General features: G+C 37.2%; 1 protein-coding gene across 7 annotated transcripts in view; it reads left to right on the top strand.

Moving 5' to 3' along the window:
- The window catches only part of ADGRB3 (adhesion G protein-coupled receptor B3), a 466,080-nt gene that overhangs the window by 349,942 nt on the left and 92,607 nt on the right, over positions 1-23,531 (top strand). For all 7 annotated transcript variants that reach the window (XM_054196749.1, XM_054196748.1, XM_054196745.1 and 4 more), the window contains 3 exons: positions 14,747-14,873; positions 16,564-16,667; positions 20,026-20,128. In XM_054196749.1, coding sequence (XP_054052724.1) covers positions 14,747-14,873; positions 16,564-16,667; positions 20,026-20,128 — 334 coding nt within the window. The remainder of the gene's footprint in view (positions 1-14,746; positions 14,874-16,563; positions 16,668-20,025; positions 20,129-23,531) is intronic.

Below are 23,531 nucleotides of genomic sequence, written 5' to 3'. Positions count from 1 at the left end.
GTCTTTACCTTTTTTAAAGATTGTTATGATTTAAAGGACAGAAGGATCTGCTCTGATTACCTAGTACAGCAGCACAGAATTTCACCATCTGGAATATGCGACCAGTGATCCTTACTTACTTTAGAGGCCTATTTTGAAGTTTAATTCATAGATATTTTGTGTTACTGAGATGGAAATGGCTGTGATTTTACAAGGAAGTTGAGCATGTGAATACCTTTGAGTATGAGTAAATCTGCTGAAATCACTGGCATATGTAGTTACAGACATATTTAAATATTACACTGAACCATGGTCTTAGAGAAGCAATGGATTATGGCATTTTTTTATTCCATTTCCTACACTAAAAATTTATTTTAAAATAACTTTGTTATGGAGAGAAAGTTATTCTAGACTTAAAATTCCCAAATTTAAAAGCAAAACAAACTTTGAAGGAAATTAATTCACTAGAAGAGGAATTAATTCTGTTAAAAAATTAAGTACTAGTACTAGTATTATTATACTGTTTTTATAGGAATCTGTAAGAAATTCCAGTTTGCATTGTATACATACTGGTATTAATTAACATATAAAATGGTCTGAAAGATAAAAAGACACTAGACATTAAAACACAACTATAAGAAAAGTTGCAGCTGAGGCCATTGTTTCTATATTTCTAACCTTGACTGTTTCATTCCTCCATTTTCCCACAAGTGCTAACATCTTTGCATGGATTTATATCATATAACCTTTAGAATAAGTTAGACTCTTTAAAACATTTACTGGTATTATTTTCATATGCATCCACCTGTAAAACTAGATATCTTACTCATTGAAAGCATAGGGCAAAAAAGAGCAATAAAAACTTTCTAAAGTAAGCTAAAAATGGTTTTCTGTTCCTATAAAATAACTCCTCTGTACATTTCCTTTAAAATGTCATGACTTCAGAGTTTGATAGCTGACAACCCTGCAGGGTTAGAAGCAAGGTCTGTGTGTCCAATTGGAAAGTTAAGAATTTTTCCCTTAAAAAGTTATTGCCTCTAGCCCTGCAGGACTACTAGGTATTCAACTTGAAAGCAGTGACATTTTTAAATACAGAATAGACGTTACTGGCTTGGGATTAAAACCTGACCATTCCAAGGGTCAGAGGTAGAATTTTATATACAGAAAGGCAACATTGTGAAGGAAAGCAGCAAATATTTTTATTAAGCGCTTAGCAGTTAAGATCCTGCACAGAATAAAAAGTGTGAAGCCATCGTTAGGCTAAATCTAAAAGTAGGCCTTATGAAGCATATCAAAATCGGATGAGATACAGTAACAAGTATCACCACTGCAAAACCTATTATCTATGCCTTATATATATACTCTAAATATATATATATGTTTATATATATATAAATATATATATACTCTAAATATATATATGTTTATATATATATAAATATATATATATAAAAAATTATATATAAATAAATAAATATATAAAAATATATATATATATATGAAGAAATTCTTTACTGTGAGGGTGGTGAGACACTGGAACAGGTTGCTGAGAGAAGCTGTGGATGCCCCATCCCTAAAATTGTTCAAGACCAGGTTGGATGGGGCTTTGAGCAACCTGGTCTAGTGGGAGGTGTCCCTGCCCACGTCAGGGCATGATCTTTGAGGTCCGTTCCAACCGAAACCACTCTATGACTCTATATACACATACACATATTCTATCTATCTTAACAGAATACATGAAATATTTTAGGATGTGAGTGCACTTGTAAAATTCTACACTATAAAACTAAGGAAATAAGAAAATCTTTCTTATATCAGATAAAACGTTAATGCAAAGCAATAAAGATTTAATTCTGTTCAATGTCCGCTTATGTGGTGCCAACAAATTCAATTTGTAAATTTAGGATGTCATAGTACCTCAACGTGATACCGAGGCTCAGCTATGATACTGCTGGCTCAGCAGTATGTTTTGGGTTTAATATGCATATGCAATGTGGAATAACCAGCAAACTGAGATGTGATTAAATTGAAAGCAAAACCTTGAAACCGGGAATAATAGTTAAAGCATAAGCTGGGCTGAACAGGCAAAAGATTAGTGTAGCCCCAGCATCCTGCCTTCCACCGTGGCTTTTAACAGATGCCTAGAAGAGTGCTTAAGAACAAGGTACTCGTTCAGTAGAAATTCCCCTGGCATGCCATCCAAATTTCAACAGGTTTGTGATGAGCAGTCAGAATTTTTTATCTTTGTGTGCTGCAGCCTTAAAAGATTTTTTTGTCTGTTAATTTATCTAATCACTCTTTCAGTTTGCATAATTTTCTGTCATTTATAACCTCCTGTGGCAATGATTTCCACAGTTTAACTACGCCCTGTGAGACAAAAAAAAAAAATGCCTCCTATTGTTTGTTTTGAATATGCAGCCTAATAATTTCATTTAATGCCCTTAGATCTTATATTACAAGAAGTAACAAACAATCATTTCTTGTTCGTTTTCACTGTGACCTCTTACAGACCTTTATCAGACCTCCCTTGACTCTCTCTTACCCAGACCAGAGAGACTTACCTGATGGAAGATTTCCCATATCTTCTGTCACCTTGTCCCCTTTCCCTACAGCTTTCCTATAGTTCCACTGTTTGAGTTAGGAAGAGATCAGAAGCACATACCGCATTCAAACAGTGGGCATACTGTAGACTTTTTTGGAGTGGAGTAGTCATATTTTCTGTTTTGCTATTTCCAAACCCCTGCCGAAAATTAATATAACTGAAGAACACATCATGCACTTGACATGCCCTAGCATCTTTGAATTAAAACACACACATAAGTTTTCTCCAATGCATAGTCAATAAAAAGTTGTTTGCTTATATGCAATTTTAGATATCATTTAGCTGTCTGGGAGATCAAAATATAGTGCCAGGTTCTGATGTGAGTTATACTGAGAATACTCCATTGAAGCTGACAGGTCCAATCAATAGACAGCATGCACTGACATGAAGTGGATTCATGACATTCCCTGAATAGTGTATATGCACAGACAATGATTGCAATTGCACTCATCATTATGTAGTTTCTAGGAGATATATTCTAGCTAATAAGCTTCATGTACTAAGTAGTCTGTATATAATTCAGATCGAGTAGTGTAATCTAAATTAATTGTATTCTTTATTTATTGCACTTTTAAAACATAAAGTAGCGTGAGAACGTAACAGAATGCAAATTCCTTCGAAGTGTAAGAAGGCGCTGTAGCAGTTTCTACTTGCAATGCTATGTCTGACTGAAGGGAAAGGCATTTCAGATTTGGAGTTTTCCACAAAAGCATGCCACATCTATGTGACGCATCACAGATCGACGGACAGACAGCTTGTGATATGGCTTTCGTGCCACTGAAAGTTGATTCCATTCTGCAAAAACTGCAACATTAACTGAATAATGTTACTGTATATGGTTTTAGATATGTACACTTTCAATATTCCATATGATACCATATTGTAAGTATCAAAAATAGCATCTGAGACCACCATATAGAGATGTAAGGAAATAAATATAGCACTGTATTTGGTCGCATTTTCTTTTGAGCCTAGAAGTAGTTTACCTTCACATTTTTATTTTGTCCCTGAGTCCTAGGGATATCTTTTAATTTTCCTGTCCCACTTGTTGAGATTCAGGAAGACGTTGTTCATCTCTGTTTTTAGCTTTCACCTGAAAGGCAGTATGTAATGTGGGTAGACCATTAGTATATTAACATTGATTATTTTGGGAAACTTTTTCAGTCCTTACCTGCCATACGTGAAGGCTGAAAAGTACACCAACTTTGTCAGTCCACAGAAGACAAGCCCATTATTACAAGCCCTGCACCATCAGGAATTCTTCTTGTGTTTTTTTCCCACAAAGAAGCCACAGACAAACAAAAAATATTTCTCAGAAGGTAGAAGAAAGTAGATAAGCTATTAAGCTTTTCTCATTTGTCCAGACAGGCTTTTTTTTGGCACATAGTTAAGGCACATACTCCCCAACACGTCATCTTTCCCTCCTCTATCCCTTTTTTTCAGACTGTGAAATAAAAGTACTTACCCAGCCTCTTAACCAACTTATATAGTTTTTAATGCCAGCAGTCACATTTCTCTAAACGCACAATCTACCTGACACATGACTAGCTGAAATGGATTTACCATGGAAGTAAGAGGACTTGCATCCTGTATTGCCACTCTTAAGTGCAGTAAATTTTTCTGGGACTTCAAAGTATATGGTTATTGTAAATGCAAACTGTCTGTTGCATTGTGGATGCATCGGATATATTGCACGTATGCAGATCAAATTCACAGCATGTCCTCAGAATCCACTGGACTTTGAGCACTACAGTGGCCTCCTCTTCAACACATGCCCTTATACTATTGAGTCAGCACTATCCCCGGTACATTGAGTTCACACACGGCACAGTGCAGACCTTCATTCATTTTCCAGCATTTTCCAGACAAAACATGAAAGCATCTGTTTTCATGTGTCGTGACGCAGTGTGATGCACACCTCATTCTTCTAGCTTCTGTACTAGGCACTCTTAGCAAAAAACACAGTGGAACAGTTTAGATGTTCTCTCCAAAGATTATCATTATCAGCTGATTGTTTTAGGCAATGCTACCATTACACATGTGTGAAGTGGCATTAAAAAGTGTGTCAGTTAGGTGTGATTTGCTTTACTGGGAAGTTGGTCAGCAAAAACATCCACTCAGGAAGATTCAGATGAGCAGTAGCTCACATAACTGCACTCCGAAGTGGATACATTCAAACCATTTTGAGTCTGGAAGCTGAGCAGACACATTAATAAGTCCTAAGGTAATAAGCCTGAAAGGCAAGAACATTAAGGCTAAGACCGGCTTAGAAGAGTCTGAAATATATATAAAGGAGGTGTCTCTTACATCTTCTTTTTCCTTTAACAAGAGAGCCTCCATTTCCTAAATGTGTACTTGGCTTTATTTGACCCTGTAATCACAATGATTTTCTCTTATCTTAAAAAAAAAAAAAAAAAGAAAAGAAAATTATTAAGGCAAAAAGATGCATTACTTTATAGCATCATAGAATTTAGCTCTGTGAATTATAGAGTTTTCAAGGTACAGCTTACATTTATCAGCTTTAGCAACATCTGGGTTGTTTAGTTTTTGTTCTTAATCAGATCATAAACAATGCTGTAAGAAAGCTTTATGTTTAGCTATATGACATTACATTTGCTATCAGCTAGGCCTGTATAAAGTCACTGCATCTCAACTGCTTGCACAGGTTTGTTGCATTGCCCCATTTTAGTAAAGTCACAGTCATTATATGAGACAGGCAGATACCTGCCACTCAGTCCTTAACAGATTTAGTCCTTAACTAAGTACCTCAGTCCTTAAGGGATTTTGTCAGACGCCCTTTCCAGTCAACACACAACTCTGGAGAATCCTAAATCCAGGGATTCTTATGCATTTTATGTTAAGTTGCGTGGCCACCAAGTCTTCATTCTCATATGCTCAGAAGAACCTCAGCATTAACTCTCATCAAGATATGTAAACAGGTCATCTCGCTGTTATTCTTGACTGTGGCCTTAACTTAGCAGTGAATTGGCTGCTACATAAAACACGGACAGCACGTGTATGAAGACCTTATCCTATAGTTCTTTTCTCCAATAGTTCAATGGTTAGAAAATTCACTTAGGACAGGAAAGACTTACTAAAGGTGAGGTCTCATTTGCGCTTGCAAAATGCAGAACTTTTCAGGAGGAGCGACCAAATCTCCAGGCTGTAGGGCATTTTGGAATAAGAAAGCCTCTCTAATTCCCTCTGTTCACCATTGGTCCTATTCTTTCATATTATAACTAAATATTGATTGTCTGAAAGGGAAAGATTGAATTTGTAGTTAAGGTTTTCACTGATGAAAAGGTATCCAACCAAAGATGATAAGCATCGGTCACTACAAACCCCTTGTCACCTCAAACTGGCTAATTGCTCTGTGCCTGATCTCAGTCCTGAGCCAATAGCAAGCTATATGCCTTTGTCCAATTGAGGGATTTGCATCAAATGGGGTTTTAATGTGCAACCTGATAACCAATAAAAAATTTGGTGCCAGGTTCAGTGAGGGTGCACTCTGACTCACCGAAGAGAGAATAGGGAGATAAGCATTACTCTTATTGAAGCACTTGTTAATTGGCCAGTCAGGTACACAAGATAACATCTGATCTAACAAAGAGACATCTCTAAGGAAGAAAAAAAACCCCACAACTTATTTTAATTAAGAGGGATGGCCAGACTATCTCCCAAACAAGAAAGAAATCAATCTATTTGAGGAAAAATAGATTAGATCTGTTTAGACTCCTGTGGAGGACATACAAAAGAGGATTGGTTATAAAAAGCAAGTGTCTTAAACAAGGAAAAGGACATAACCTGAGGCCTAAAGTATACAGAAAATAGAATTCTTTATAAACTGAATGTTTAGGAAATCTTGCAGAATAACAGCTGGGTAAAAGGGGAGACATACTACTGACATAATCCCCGTGTCAGTAGAGCAAACATCAGTTGTATTTTATTTCTTTCTTTGTGTCTTATAAACATTTGTAACTGTGTCCTATTTTTTGTTTGTTTGCTTGATCTCAGCCTGGTTTAAGTTTGTTTTCAAAGTGTAAGTGGACAGAAAAAAGTATTTACTTCTTTCTTTAAAACCGGACACTGAGACAACTTAGCTCTGGTTGTCTCCAGTTGCCGTAGCTCCACAGCCTTTTCTTCAGAGAACCCAAGAGGCAACAGCTGCAGAATGTACCGTAGGATTGTGTAGGAGCAGCAAGTGTTATCACACGATCCAGGGGAGGAGAAGCTGATAACCAGGAGGGTTCTTAGTCATGCAGCTGAGATACAAAGGAACATGTGTGAAGCCTGAGGTTCTTCAGAGAACTTGTAACACTGGTGTTTGGATGCTCAACCTGCTGAATAAGTAATACTGAGTGGACCGGGAACTAGAATGCAGGTGGCAATCCCTGTCTTCCTGCAGTTCGGTTACAAGGTCAGTGCTTAGCTTCACCTTCTGGCCCAATGCATAGTTCTGTTCACCGAGCACCTGCTTCAACAAGAAGGAGTGAGGGTACTCTCACACCAGAATGGACTGTAATCTGGGGTGAGGTCATCTGCTGCAAAATATCTTTCCAAAACCCCTCACGCAGAGAAAGAAATTGAACTCACCTCTTCTGTCTGTCTCACAACCACTGAGTCATTAGATGAAAGGGGGACTCTCCACTGGACATCTTTGATGTGAAACCTAACTTCTGACTTTGAGAGGTAGCATGTATGCACCTAGCTCCAAAAGAGAGCTCAGCTCTCTTTTGCATCACCAGAGCAATGAGCATCATTTCAGTGCCTGACCACTTAACATGTTTGCTTCTGCCACTCTTATTTTGTGACTTACCTTTCTTCCCATGTTATGGTTGGCATCTTTGGAGCCTAATACGAAGTGAGGAGGCTGGACATGTACTGTTTTTAGTTTTATCTGGAGATTCAGTCTAGAATAGCACAGGATGTTGTAACAGTAACAGTGATGGAAGACCAGCCTCTGTTCTTCCTCTCATCAATTCCCTTTCACACTTGTTCCTCTCCCTGCTGGTCGTAGCTGGCCCTGAAACTTGAACTAATGATGCTATGCTTTATTGCTAATCTTGTCATTTGGAAGAAACTTTAATGATAGCTACAACCCTGATACAAGCTTTGACATTCTTAATTTCCAGGACAATCTTCTGAGCCCCAAATCTTTTCCACCCCCTGGCAAAATACAATTTACAAGGATCGTTTTTTGCTAGGAAGCCCTGTGAATAATAGTACGGTGTGAAAGATTTCACAAGTTGATCATTGGGAAAACACTACATGACAAATTTCCCTTTGATCACCATAAATCTACATAAATGTTTGTAGTCTGAACAAACCAATATAAAAGATTTTACTGATTTTTTGAGGAGTGAAAGCTAATAACGTATTTGTTGAACTGTTTTTTCTGACTAAATATCTGATAGTTATTCTATAACATTAACTTAGTTGAAATTGAGCAAGTTTAGACATATCCAAAATGCTACTAAACTCACTACTGCAAATTTTGAGAATATACATTTTAACATAGCAAGTCTCGATATGACTTTGCCACAAGAAACTAAATATGTCATACAGCAACTTAAATGAAGAGCATAAATATACGCACAGTTAAGTAATGCATGCTTGTAAAACGTAACATGATCCTGGTTGTTTTGGTCATTCAGCATTATCAGGTATATCTCCCTTTCGCAGTGAACAAACTTAGCAAAACTGTATTGAAATGCAAGACAAAATTAGCATTTGGAGTGATACTAAATAAATGAGACCTCATCAGGAAGGAAGGGTGACAGCAATTCACTGTAGAATTTGTAGTAGTGTTGACCAGTTTGTTTCAATTGTTACTGGTTTTATGAAAATAAGAAATATCCATCTGTTGCTTCCTGTAATTTCTAGGAAATCATCATCTTGGGACGAGATATCCTGGAAGGGAAGTGTGGCCTCTTGTCTGCTCCATTCATTACGGAGGTCAATGGGGAAAGAAATCATAGTTCTAATAAATCCTTAGCGTATACCTACATTCTTTGCAGTGTGTACGTAGCAGGAACACCCCGTACTTACTCCTATGCTACTTTCTCTGAGAGCATCTACAGGATCAGATAGAGATGAAGCTATGGAAAGTGATTGTTTTCCCTCAGTTTTTTTTATTTTTTTTTTATTATTTATGCACCAACACTCATCCTCTTAGGAGATTTTCTCTATAATCTCAGGAAAGGGGGGAGAATGCTTTTGCTCAAATGTCCATCCATTAGTCTCCTTACAGTATAGAAATAGAGCTGAATGACGGTAGTTTGGCTGATGATATTAAAAAACATGAATGGATTCTGTAATTCCAGTAATGATAAATCTGCGTCGTAGCAGTAGTACAGAGCACCAGCAATCAAGAGCTATGCAGTAGCAGGCAGGAAACTCCTAGTATTTGTCTCATCCTTTTTTTGTCATATCACTCCTTTAGAATTTCTTTTCCTTTCTATATAGTAGTCAAACTGATAACCAAGGAAATTTTCGATCTTCTCTTGGACCTTTCTATGAGTTGTAGATTATTAGAAAGTTAATGTAACAATGTATGCTTATAGCTGCAACAGCTCTGTTATAAAACCTACTTTTTAAGGTTTAATATCTCATCTGGTTTAAATCACATTGGAATAAAACTTGGTTTCCAGCCCAGATGCACATTTGTTTTACGAAAAAATTATTCAAATAGGATTTATTTTTGATATAAAGATCAGCAAGAAAATTAATTTTTCAAGGTTTTCTACTTTCTTTGGCAAAAAACTAAATTCACAAATGTGTCATTGAGGAAAAATAAACAATTCAATGTCTGAATTGGAAAAGTGGCCTTATTCTTTAGGAAAATTAACTCCCCATAGTATTCTGGTTGGAGATCCTATTGCAAGATATTCATCATCCAGCTTTTTCTTCTGATACCACACAAATTCAGACATACTTTTTGGGACATTTGCGGTATTTTAGACATGTAGTCATAAGGCAGTTATTTTTATCCATTTTATTTCTTTTCATTTCCATGATTTCATGCGTTAGCTTTTCTAAATTGTGTGAGGGGAAAAAAAGCCCCAAGTCATAATGGCATAATGTTAATCATATTAGCAATTTCAGGGTAAACAATACTTTGGTAACTATAGTTTCATACGTGACATTATTAAGCAAAGTGTGTTTGCATCCACCTTTTCTTTGTGGGGTTTCTTTTTTTTTCTTTTTTTTTTTTTTTTTACTTAGGTTAAAATTGGAGATAAACCAGATGTTGCTGTATACTACTAGTAGGGATAAGATTTATCACAGTAGAAATTATGCATACTAAGAGTTGGGTCATGTCTCAGACATATGGGCACACATAACTGAAAGGAGATTCCTGCAGTTGAGCCTTCCCTATGGCTTCCCTGGGATTTTAGGTCCAGGTGTAAAGAAGTGAGCAGGTGTTGGAAGGACTTTATCTTTACTAATGTGCCAGCCAGCACATCTGAACAGGCACAATGATGTACATAATCTGCTACTCATAAGGGCCGTGAGCTTATTTCCTGTCTTTTGCTAGGCTAAAATATTCTTATGTCTGCCTTTTCCCTGTGCTTCTCATCATTGTATGTCATTGTTTTATGAAAATAGAGTTGGAATACCAAAGTCTGTCCTAAAGGAAAAACAGCACCTAGTTGAACAGAAAAAAAGTGTAAAATAATGTACACACCCAAGAAGTGTGGAGAATGAAAATTATCTCAGGAGAAATATTATAATTTTTAAACTTCTGTGTAGCTTACTGTTATTTAAGTAATGTAACTTAGTGATCAAAAAGGTTTCTTATCCTAGTTTAGCCACAGATATCAATCATCAAAGAAATTACTAAAGTAAGCTACTGTCATTTATGTATAGCCTGGATGTTAACTCTTCGTTCGTGATGATCAAAACCCAGCCAATTACTTGGATCACTAGTTGCTGGTATGAAGAAAATAGTTAACAGTATTGCTAACTTCCTTTATCTGTGTGTCACAGCATCTCCCTCCAAAAAAGCCCCCTTTCTTTTGAAAAAAATTCTTCAAAGTAATAAGGTAGACAGTGTACATTATGAGGTGAAGTCCTTTGCTAAGTAAGTGAGTGGTTTTGACAGCAATGTCATAGCTGATTTTTATTCATCAACACGTTAAAGTAGACAAAACAATGCAATTAGTAAGACATGTATATTATTAATTTTAATAAAATATGTCAACAGTAAGTGGTAAACCGTGTCATGAGACCAGGGAAAATACCGCAAACTAAGGGCAACATAGCTGCTAGCGCACCAAATGTGGCTTTTTCATCAGTCTGTGTCAGATTGGCGGTTGTGTCTGTGAATGAAGCTTTTATTCTACAAAAATGCTCCTATCCTATAAACTGCATTTCCATTGCAATATCTGAGACATTGTTTTCAGTAGTGAGCATCACTTATATATCATGCAATATTGCATAATACATTATTAAAGAGTAAAAATCACATTATTTCTGCTATATCATACACAATTAAAATACTTTTCTGCATATCATTTGACCGTTTTCATTTCATTGCACAGTATGTTCCCAATTCTTGATTAGAACTAAGAAGTTTACATTAAACTCTGAAAGGGTTTTGAAAAGACACTCCAGCATTCTTCTAACTGTAAGACTACTCTGAGAAGGACACACTCACAGGCAAATGTTGGAGCTGAGGGGTTTTTGGGTGCTTATGGCATATTAGCCATAGATCCATGGGCCCAAATTGCATCCTACTTAGACTTTTTCCCCTACTTCTCTGTTTCCCCTGCTTTTTCCCCCGTCTCAGCTGCAGGATGACACAGGATCTGCAATGGTGAATCTATGCTTCTTGGGAATTCCTTTGCTTATACCATGGGAATTCTGCCAGGTTGATTAAATCATCTATAGCTCAGTGGAACAGTACAAAATTGCCGATAATGGGCATGAACCTACAGCTATATTTGCTAGGTATTTTCAGTTTGATAATTTTCCTTGATATAAATAGAACATGTGTTAATAGTACCTGTCACTCCTTTATAGCTTTCTGCATAATAAGAAAGATCCACAGGAATAATATATTCATATGATAACCCTAAACATTAGACACATAGTTAAGGAAAATCAGAGCAAAAAGGAATGAAACTTCCAAATATGGGATAAATTCTGATTGGCCCAGAAGAGTTGCATTATAAGAGGGACAGATCATAGATGGAGGACTTCACAAAAAAAGTGTAGCACTGAGATGTACTAAATAAAATACATCTGTTTTAACTCCATATTTCCATTCCATGTTTACTTTATGTCTAAAACCAAATACTGATTTTATGTTGGCAAGTCAAAAGCATCTCTGCAGTGAGTTAGTAATCATACATTTACTGTTCTGCAGGCATGAACATCATGCAACAAATTGCAATTACACTTTTATTTTGGATTCTGCTCATTATTCCGTCTCCTTCATGGACTTAGTATTAAATTCTGCACAGCTTCTGTCAGACATCATTTCAAGAGGCTACAAATATACTTATTAATGAGGCACTTTTTTTTTAAAAAAAACAACTGCATTGGTTAGAAGAGAGAGATAGACCATATTTAATCACTGAATTTTCATCTGTTACATATTCAAATATAATGCTGGTAGGCAAGAAATTGAAGTGTATCACTGAAAAAATGAACAATGAAATGTAAAATTGTCCATATTAGACTGACGCCACTCCTGCCGTGTCGATGGATGTCTTATTGTTGAATTCAATTAGAGCACTTTCTTCATTTCAGAATGCTTTTGAAAATTCCATTAAAATTTTCAGTAGTATTCAAGAAGTTTTGCAAAATAGGTAGTGTATTTGTAATACCTGGTGACATAGTACAACAGTGAACTGCTCAGCTAATGTACGACTGGAATTTTGTATTTGCACGAGTGACTTGGAGAACAGCATGAGCCCCTCTAAACCTGGTGGACGGCCCATGATTCATACTAATTTAAATATAATTATAATTGTAACAGATGTTTTGTTTTAAATTAAACTGGTCTCTGTGGTTGTCTACCTTCTATAATTAGGACTTGTCTAACTCTGTGCATTGGACACCATCTGTAAGGATTTAGTGCTAACTGTATGTATTGTGCATCCAGTGCTTTTCAGCATAGGGCAAATTCAATGTATTAAATCTTATTCTCAGGATGAATAATACCATCCTTTTGTTTTAAAACAAGTCAGTTTCTCTTAAGCTATTATTCTTTAATATTTAATCAACGCAGATAAATGCATTTCATTTGGCCTTAACTGTGTGTCACAATAAGATAAGAGACAGGAAAGCTAATAAAATAAATCAGTTAAGTTATCCAGAAGATAACGCTTCAGAATTTAGAATATGTTACTATATTTTTTTCAAAATGGATGTTGATTTAGCCTGTGGCTCTCTGAAAGACACAATTTGTGAAGGAAAGCTAATAGACAGCTTTAGTGGCTTGAAGAATTGGTGATTTTCCCTCAATTGTTTCCCTCAGTTGCTGTTTGTTTTGTTTATTGCAGGATACTGTTCTGAAGACAATAGTGTGTAAGGGTTGCATCTGGTGTGTGTTCAAAAACTAGTGGTGCAAAATGCCGAGGTGGGCTGGGTGACCCCACTCTGAGAGCAGGCTTGGGATAACAAATTGCCTTTGCACGAGGGTTCTGGCATATAGAATCACTCACAAAGGTGGGTTGTCAAGGCAGAAGAGGTGAAACAAGGGTGATCACAGGGACTGGAAATTATTATTCCCCCACCTTGTTTCTTCCTCCTTCTTTTTTCTTTTTTTTTAAAGTCATTTGGTGACCTGAGGTGAAATGGACAGGAATTGACAGCACTCACACTGCTGCTGGCAGCAGAGTTGCTGCAGTTGCTCCCTGGGCATGAAAGGAGGGGAAAAAAGAAGAAAGAAACCCAATTGTTCTTTAAACATAACACATATAAAGATAACAGGTTTGATTTAGTTGAAACCAACCCCTTTTTCCTGTGGAAATTATTTCCTCCCTCCACTGCAGTTCAGGAAAAGGGAGAGATGATTTTTTGTCTCTGTCTCTCCCTCTCCTTGCCCGCACAAAGAAAACGTGGGTTGATACCATTTTTATTGTTCTGCTGGGGTGGGTTTCAGACCTTGCATTAGCATATTGAATGTCTAATTGAATTCGAGGGCTGTGTTAATCATCTTGTTTTGTTTAGGGGCGGTTGGCAAAAGGTGCCAGCAAATGATCGCTTTGGCTTGGGGTTAGCGTGGTGCTGCCACCCCAAGAAGAAGAAATCGGGAAGGGGGAGGGAGCTAGGGAAAGGCGAGTTGACTGAGTGATGTCTGGAGGGCGAACTCGTGTGTCTCTTTGGTGATGTTGTGTGCTGCTGTACTGAAATCCACCCCTCTGCCGGAGCTGAGGCAAGAGTTGGAGGCATCTGATGCTGCCGTTTCCAGGGTGAAATTTCTAAGGCTGAGCACTAAAAACAACAACCAAAAAAACCCGAAAATCCTCAGCAAAAATAGCCGTCAGAACAGAAGATCTGGCATCTCCCGGTCTAACTGGCATAACCCAGATAGACGTTTGAGAACCATCTGCCTTTAAACTAGCCACGCACACGAGAGAGAGGAAAAAAATATAAGAAAAAGAGAAAAAAAAAGAAAAAAGAAAAAAAAAAGACACTACAACTACCGACCACCACATCCACATTTTTTTTACAAAAGGGCCAGAAACAGAGCCGGTAGGAAAAGGGAAAGAAAAAAAAAAAAAAGAGAGAGAGAGAGAGAGAGCCTCCCCCTCTTCCCCCGATGAGTTTTTCGCAGTGCTCTGGTGAGGCTCGGAGGTGGCTGGCAGCGCAGGGGGCGGCTGCTGCCGCGGCTGGCGGGGTTCCGCGCAGCGCAGCGCAGCGCGCCGGGCTGTCAGCACCGCCGCCGCCGGACAGCTCCGCGCTTCTCCGCGCCTCCCCGCGCCCCGCGCCCCGCTCCCCCGCCCGGCCGCGGGGGCGCCGCCGGGGCCGGTCCTGCCCCACAACAAGTACCTCTCTGCTGTCCGGGAACTACACTGCACCCTCCTCGCGATTAAACTGCATTGTCTCCTCACGGAATTGGCCGTCAGGCGTTAATTATCCCGATTTCCTTCCTTCCCTCCCCCCCCTCCCCCTCCCCTTCCCCCTTCCTTTCCTTCTCTCTCTCCTTTGCAGGAACGACTCTTTGGGAACCTGGTCCACCCAGGGATGTAAAACTGTGCTTACCGATGCATCCCATACGAAATGCTTATGTGATCGTCTCTCTACCTTCGCCATTTTGGCTCAGCAACCTAGAGAAATAGTAAGTAACAAAGCGGGGGGGGGGGGGGGGGAGGGGGGGGAAATATCCAGTTTTAATGCAAACGGCAATAGCGAGGGGGGGGGTGCCGAGAGACGCGGGGGGGGAGCTGGTCGAGTTTTCCTCTCAGGTATATTTCAGACGTTGCGTTTAGGAATTGTTTAATACCGCAGGTAGGCAAATGTTAGTCTCCTGGTGTCTACAGTGTCTCAGAGAAATGATATTCCAGATTTTGTGATACAACTAATTCCTGGTGAGATTTGCATGTTCTCGAACTCCGGATTTTTTGGAGAAAGCCTTCTAATTGTGATGCAAATGTGTTGAAAACTTTTGTATCGAACAATTAGCAACTTAACAAGCTTTTTAAAGGTTGCAAGCCTTTCCAAGGGAATGTACAGGGCTTTATTATTGCTCTTGGTAGGAAAACCCTAGATACTGTAGTTAAACAGATTGCAGATCTGCATTGGACATTTTCAGCCCAGATTTTTTATGTAGTCTGTTGATATGGTGTAAGAGAAATAATCAAGTTTCCATGAGAAAGAGGGGACATTAAGTGTATAAGCAGACACTCCCAGTATTTTTGAACGTGAACATAGCTAAAAAGCAAATATTCGTGAAGTTATCCTGCTAAGGCATAATTTCATTTTCCTGGTTTTGGAAGCGTATGATCAGACTCTTTTTAATAGCAAAGTAGATCAGTTTGGAACAAAGTGGTTGAAATAGAATGTTACTTTCTGCCTGAGATCTGGCCTAAAAGTACACCAGTCTTATCTCCTATTTGGGTGTCAAAAGATATCTTGATAAAATGTAATTTACAATACATCCGTGAGGCTTTAAAAAGCGTTTTGGTAAACCAGGCAAACTTTTAGTTCTAAATTTTTTCCATTTGTGTAAGCAAAATACTATGTCTATTGCAGAACATGAGCACATATACACATGGAAGAAAAACCTTACCTGATGTGTGACTATAATAGTTTCTTTTACAGCAGGGAAAGCTAGTTTGTTTTCAAGGTCATTTATTTATTTTCCTTTTTTGTTAACACACAGAGTACAAATGAAATATTTATAAATTTCCAGCTTCTTTAAAGAAGGCTTATGATATTGTTGCCATAGATATCTTGCCATTCCTTCTAGACAGAGGCCCAAGAAAATTAAGTGTGTGAGAATAGTGGATTGAAGTCAAAGTTATTAAAACTCAGAAAGTTTAGTAATTCTGCAACAAGCATGAACCAAATTCGGGGACAAATTACTGGATCATCTTTAATATATTACAGTGAAACCAAGCTGTTTGTTTAATACACAATTCTAAATATAGCTGTTTCTCAAGACAGGTATATATTCATATTAATTTTAACTGGGATGTAGTTGAAACTTGTGCTAACATCATAGTTTCCTATTACATTGTAATATTACTACTTTCTTTATTTTTCAAAATATCAAGCAGGTATTATAAGACATTTTAAAGCTCAAAGGCCTCTGCGGAATATGACAATAATTGAACAGATCTCAGAGTTATGTATGGATCAGTTTTAGAAATAAGTTGATTTCTGCTTCATAAGTAATATTACTGTAGCTATCTGTGACAGCGTGACTGCTTTTATTGTTTTGCTTTTATTACTTTTTTTGTCTTTTGACGTGTTTTTTTAATTGCTGGAGGATGATTTCCTTCATGGTTATCTGTTGTAACCTACAGATCATGGAATCATCTGGTACACCCTCAGTGACCTTAATAGTAGGCAGTGGTCTTTCATGCTTGGCCTTGATCACCCTAGCAGTTGTCTATGCAGCACTATGGAGGTATGTAATGGATTGACAAAGCTAAATGTGAATGCACAGTTATATTTAGTTGAATTAAAATTTAAAGAGAACATTAGATGCAACTTTTATTATTTGGAAAGGAAAAAAAAAGCAAAATGTAGTGCATGTTTTGACTCCTGAATTTGTTGATGTTATTGATTAATTTTACTGTCTTGGCCTACTGGTGACGGTGTAGGCCACTCTTCTCTTTCCCCTCTTGAGTGTGAATGGTATTGCTCTTTCAGTAGGGTATTCATAGTGCTAATAAATATTTTACAGGATTATTCTATGTGGTATGTTTCATCTGAGGCTTCTGGCCTATACCTTGGAATGCTTTTCCTCCATTTATGTTTGAAAGCAAAACTTCTATGTGATAAAAATGACATATCATGTGCCACATCAGATATTGCAGATTTAGGGAGGTTCAGTCAACTGATTTTGAGTTTATCCCCTTCCAATGAAGACCACAAACTGGTGTATTCTCAAATAGTGTGGTGGTACATTCCAGTAACAGACTTTCTTTCCATCCTGAGTTTACTATATTAAAATATTAGATTGACTCAAAAGATAGATATTTATGGACAACATTATTTTGAGAAGTGATAAGAAATAGCATGATGTGTTAGTGTAGAAGACAGTAAGAGGAAAAGTCATGTGAAGTAATAATATTTTTTTTTTAGGTCAACATGGGTTCTTACTTAACTTTTTTCCATAATAAAAGATAGGTTCTTGAGCAAGTAAGAAGAAACACAAGGAGAAAATAACAACTTTTAGAGTAATGTAAAATCAACCAATAGAATTTTACTTTTAGAAGCAGCTTGATAATTCTACATCCTTTTCTCTTTCACCGTCTTATGCAGTCACAGAGACTCACAGGATTATACATACATATAATAAATATAGACTATCTAGTTACATAAGTTGTAATAAAAAGAGTGTAAGAATTATCAGTTCTTGTCTGTCAAAACTAAGAATGAGAGTATTTCAGGATATAATTCCCATCTGAAGAATTGTAGTGTTATTTTTGCACTCCCTGATATATTTAGCACTTGGATGGAAATACTGTCATGCTCAGTGGAGCTGGTCTTCTCCATTATTTAGATTAAATGTAGGGAATTTTTTTTTTTTGATAAGGGTGGTGAGACAGTGGAAAAGGTTGCCCAGAGTAGTTGTGGATGCCCCATCCCTGGGAGTGTTCAAGGACAGGTTGAAAGGGACTTTGAGTAACCTGGTCTAGTGGAAAGTGTCCCTACTCATGGCTGTGATTCTATGATCCTATGATTCTATGATGCTATGATTATGGTAACTTCCAAGCTGAGAAAAAAAATGTATTTGATGTGTTACGTACCTAATGTGGGTTCTGCATCCAGCTGAAGAAAAAACTGATATAGATCTCTGTGTTCTATCAGTGAAATATTTTGAAAGTATCATGACAAGTGAGTGGCCTGTCATTTGAATCATTAAAATTTGCCTTCAACATGTTTCTCAAGAGCACATAGTAACCAACTATAGGGGGAAAGTAGACACTGAAACTTATATGTATATGTGCTTATTTTTATAAATCTAGGAGTAGGGAGAAATTTGATGTTTTGACCTTATGTCTGGTTTTATATTTTGGAGCACCCATCTTCCCTTTGAATGGCAGGGCCTCTTTAGCGGCGATGTAAGGTAGAGGTATTCTGGTCCAAAGAAGGCCTATGTGAGCATTCTTTTATGGTTGACTGATTTGATCCCCCTCAACTGAAAATTCCAACTGAAAAATAAATTCAATGTCAGTCAAATATTCAGCCTTCTTCCCTTCCCTTCCCTTCCCTTCCCTTCCCTGCCCTGCCCTGCCCTGCCCTGCCCTGCCCTGCCCTGCCCTCCCCTCCCCTCCCCTCCCCTCCCCTCCCCTTCATCAATAGTGCGCTGGCAGAAAAACTAAAGCCTTCTTAGCTTAAGTCAATGCTACGGGCTGCTGCTTGCACTGTATTTACTCAACCACTAAGATCCTTTATAGCCCATAGATACTCAGCGCTGGGATCTGGTCCAGGTGAATCAGTATTTAACAAGTTAGAAAGTAGCAGCGTACTGACTGTCTAGACAAAGGCACTAGACTTTCTGAACTTTTTTGTTTGCAAACACATAGAACTAGCCTTAACAGCATTGCCACATTTTAAGGAAAAATGTAGATTGTGGTATCAGCGTTGTTCTTCTGTCTTCTTAACTAAAAAAGGTAATGCTTAATTGATAGCTGAGCAAAAAGGATTACAATTCATTTCGTGTCCAAAGCTCAGCATTTCTCGTGGGTTCAGCACCCTCTGTTATGACCTCCTCAGAGTGTCAGCCGTGGGTGTGCAGCTCAGGAGGAGCCAGCAATATTAACTAAGATCCAGTGAGAAGCATATAGTATAGGTCATAGACTATATAAACATAATGCATGGTCTTCAGAGGAACTGAGCACCCTTAACTTTCATTTACTTTATCAGTCAACATTTACTTTGTTAGCACCTCTGAAAATCAGGTCAGTAAGGTACTTGAAACCATAATAATTCCCTTTCTGTCCTGTAGCACATAAACGGCTACAAAAAGCACAAACAAGCACATATAGAAAAATGACAACATTTGCATCTTGTAAGGAAATAGGTGATAAGAGTATTTGACTTTTTCATCCTAAACATACTTGCAAAATGAATATGATAAGTTTGCAAGAGGGACTGTGTGATGCTTACTGCTATAATTTAATCTTTCTGTACAAACTAGCTATTTTTTGGCATTAGGTCTTATGAAGATGAAGATATTACAATGTTGTTGTTTCTTCATACAAATTATTTTGTAAATGTGGAGGAACTTCAAGGTTAATGTTATCATTATCCCAATAACATGTTTCAAAATGTACTGCTGTAGTATCATCAACCAACCTGCATCTTATTTATGCATGGTGGATCAATTTTCTGTTTATGTAAATTGCCATATTTTTGCTGAAGTTAGTTATTGTGAGGGGTCTGTGCCAGCTGTGGGTATTCCCAAGGATGACCAGAGAGCATAAGAAGTTCCTGACACGAATGCATGCAAGCCCGTTATTATCAGTATGGTGTTAGAACAGTGTTGCCAGCAGTTTTTAAAAGCAGCATTGATAGATTATTTTTTAAATATACCAAGATACTATGAGGGACTTGCAGAATATCTACCAAAATATCATAGTCCTATGTTTGTAATGTGATAGCTCCCTGATGCTCTGTTTGAGCACTTGAAAGAGAGCGCTTACCTTTCACAGTATCCCCAATATTTAATGGAAGAATTGCATCAAAGCTTTGTATGACTTACTAGTTGTTTTCCTTTTAGAAAAGTTGTACCCTCTCTTTGTTTATTTGAACAGGTACATCAGATCTGAGAGGTCAATAATTCTAATCAATTTCTGCCTGTCTATTATCTCATCAAATATCCTTATCCTGGTTGGACAAACTCAGACGCATAACAAGGTATGATGATGGATTGTATTAAATTTGCACTTAAATATTGATGGTTTTGGTTTATTTGTGTTTAGCTTAAAATAGTTTTATCCATTTAGTCCTATACTCATAGGACTTAACAGTTTTGGTAAAATATTAACAGACAAGGGAAAATATTTACCATCTTTCGTCGTCTTTTTTTCCCCTCCAAAATTCCCGTTTGGTATTGTTCCCTCTGGATAAACTGTGTTCTCTGTGGTAGACTTGTATGTTTTATAACTAAATTTCAAAGCAAAAAAGTTCAAAGACTCAACATCAAAAGCACAATTTCTGGTTCATTATAATAGTTGTAATAGGATTGTGCTACAGTGTTTTTGTCTTTTTATTAACACACTGGTACTCGAAAGGCAAGTAGAAATTGCTTAGAAGTTAGAGTACTACTCTTGAAAATGTGCAGAAACAGACATCATAACAAGCTATAGAACTGTTAAATCTCTGACTGATGTAGCTATAAGTAATAACCCTGCACACCTTACTTAGTGGTATATTGCTGATTTATTACTAATCTGTTGTCAAACTCTTTCTGAACATAGTCGTCATTCGTCCCTTTCCTGTAGGGCAGGGCTGTGTCAGTGTTTTGTGGCATCACCCGGTGCCTAGTGATGCAACTTTCATAACTGACAAGAAATGGTTCCTTAAAGTCAATTATAGCTGTATGATAGCTTGGAACAGAAAATAGGATGTAACTGGTGAATAGGGCAGTTATGTGAGAGAATGCTCTTAAGTTTTGCAGTGAGCAAGTATCTGTAAAGTAATTGTTTATCCCACTGTGTTAAACTACTTAGTGCACTGCTCATCTTAATTTTTGCAATATCTAATGAAATATGTTCATCATCTGCTATAGGATAACTGGCGTTTCCACAGTACACATATAATTAATCATTTATTCTTTTCAAATGAGTGCTTAGAAATTTAGCTGCCAGAAGTCTCATAAATTCAATGCGAGTTATATAGCTGTACTTTGTAAAACATACCCCAAACATAGTAATTTCCAACATGTAAATTAACAAAACTATTAAAATTAAGATATATTAATATGCTTTAAAGTTTTGAAAGTATGTAGAGGTACAAACAAAAAAAATATGGATTTGCAGAAGAAACCCATGCAACTCTCTCAGATTTTATTCAGGGGGAAAAAAGTCAGAAATGTAAGAACAACTTCAGAGTACCAGAGTGCAGAAGAATGATCAAATCTCTCTAGAATTTCAACACTAACATGCATAGTCATATATACTATTTTATTATGTATTTCAAGAAGAAATATGGTTCAGTAGCTGAAAGTTCCTGTGTATATTGCCACTGTGGAATCGGGGTTTGAGGGCATCAGAACAACCGTGTTTGATAACATGCTCCCTAGGTATGCTGGCAGCCTTTCTCTGATGCTTGACTCGGGGAACTCTGAACTAAAACACCTTAATCCAGTTCCTTTCTTTGAATCTTAATCTTCTTGAGCTCCCTCGCTTCTGCTTCCTGAACTCCTGAAAGTGTAGATAATTGACTTATTTCTGAGAACAGGACATCCTAAAAATGGGGATGTTCAGAGGAAATAATTGACAGAAAATGCAACGCATCACAAAGTTTACATTTTGAATATATGGTCTGAAAAATTACTCTAAAGTACCACTTTTTACTACACTTGTCTTCTTTTTGAGTCCATATCTTGCTTTTGATACATCTACCACCTGGGAGCTTCTAGCCATGGAGTACCTCTAATGGATCAAAGGCAGAATGCATTTTTTATCTGAGGAAGATATTCCTTGTTACAGACCAAAAGTCTTTTTATCACTGTGTCCACTGATAAGCGAATATATTGTAGCTCCAAGAGGTTGCTCAAGACAGTGTTTAACAAAAGGTTATTGAAATTACAGGAGTCAGATTTGGGTATGTTTTCAGTATGTTTGCAAGCAGGGATGTGTTTTGGCATCAGACGTGTTTGAATTCAAGTTCTGAGTTTTTTATTTTCAAAAATCATGTATGAGCAGAAGAAGCCAGTGTTTGATTTTTAGTCCATAGATCTAGATTACAATACTGACAGATGGAAAATTATGTTTTCATTTTGCTGAGCAGGAAATGTAAATGGGAACTTCAGAAAGAAAATCAGGTCCTTACCTGTGGTTTAAGATGAAAAACATTTTAGATTTGTTTCTGAGATTTTATTATTTAATAGAAATAAAGCCATTTGGGTTTTTAATGCTTGTTTGAAAATTTTGGGAGAAATCTTGGGAATAATTTATCAAGACATGTAACGTTCAAGTCGCCAGAAATTGTTTCCTGGATAAAGGCTGAGGTGGTGTTTTATGGCCAGAGGATGAGCTCAGTTTTTTTACTGTGTCAGAGAAAAATTGAGAAATATGACATGCAAAGTTTGAGAGTTTGTTTATTCTGTTCCATTCTCATTCTTATGTTCATACTTTTCTCATATTACCGGAGCATCTAGTTAACATCCATAGGATGCTGCTGATATTGACTAAGTTCAAGAATACTGCTTTCTTTCGTTCTTTAGTTTTGTTTTGCTTCTGAGTTTAAATTGTCCCAAGCTCTGTCTTTGTATATTCCCAGTACTGTAAATGTCATCAAAACTGAATTCCAGTTTAAAGTTGAACAATGTGTAAAATTAAGCATACCAAAGACACATTTATAACAAACAGCATATTGTCAGTCTGTTTGCAGTTTGCGGTTTTCTCTATCTGCATTATACGCTGCACCAACTACTTTTATTCATTTCAATTCTGTTCAATCTCCAGGAAATTTCTGTGGTTTATTTTAGTACGCCCATTGACATCTGTGCCAAAGAAAAAAAATATTCAGTCTCTTGGTCTGGATAAGTGCAGGTTTTCTGTTATTTTCTTTCTGTTTTATGTAAATCATAGATACATAACCTGTTAGGTTTAGCTCTACTCTTTGAAGGATGTGTATATCCTTGATGTTTTTACAAAACCTTCTTTTAGTGAAGACCAAGTGAGTTTTGATATCACACTCTCTAAATTCTGCCTTTTTTCAGTAAAAAAGATCATGGTATATCCCACAGGCGGAAATGGACTAAATATTTACGAGGACACATAGAAGTAGTTTAAATTCTTTCAAGCTACCATATATTTTCCATTTCTAACATTCCCTGTTTAAAAGTGAATTTTTCTCCAATTTCAATAACTTGAGGATAACAACGTTAGACCAGAGGTCTAGGTCATGGGGCTTTTTGGCTTGTTTTAGAATAGTCCGTGGTGGGGGCCATGGAGGGGACTATGGTTTTTCTCTTGGAAGATTTGGACTGGGATAGCAAAAAAGCCTTTGGTCAACAGAAAAGCCTTGCTCCTTTATGCCTTCTTAGCCAAACGTGTTGTGCATTTTGTTGAAGGACACAGGTGCGAAATGT

This window comes from Rissa tridactyla, chromosome 3 (assembly GCF_028500815.1).
Source record: "Rissa tridactyla isolate bRisTri1 chromosome 3, bRisTri1.patW.cur.20221130, whole genome shotgun sequence".
Classification (NCBI taxonomy): Eukaryota; Metazoa; Chordata; class Aves; order Charadriiformes; family Laridae; genus Rissa; species Rissa tridactyla.
This window is presented reverse-complemented; position numbering and strand designations above follow the sequence as displayed.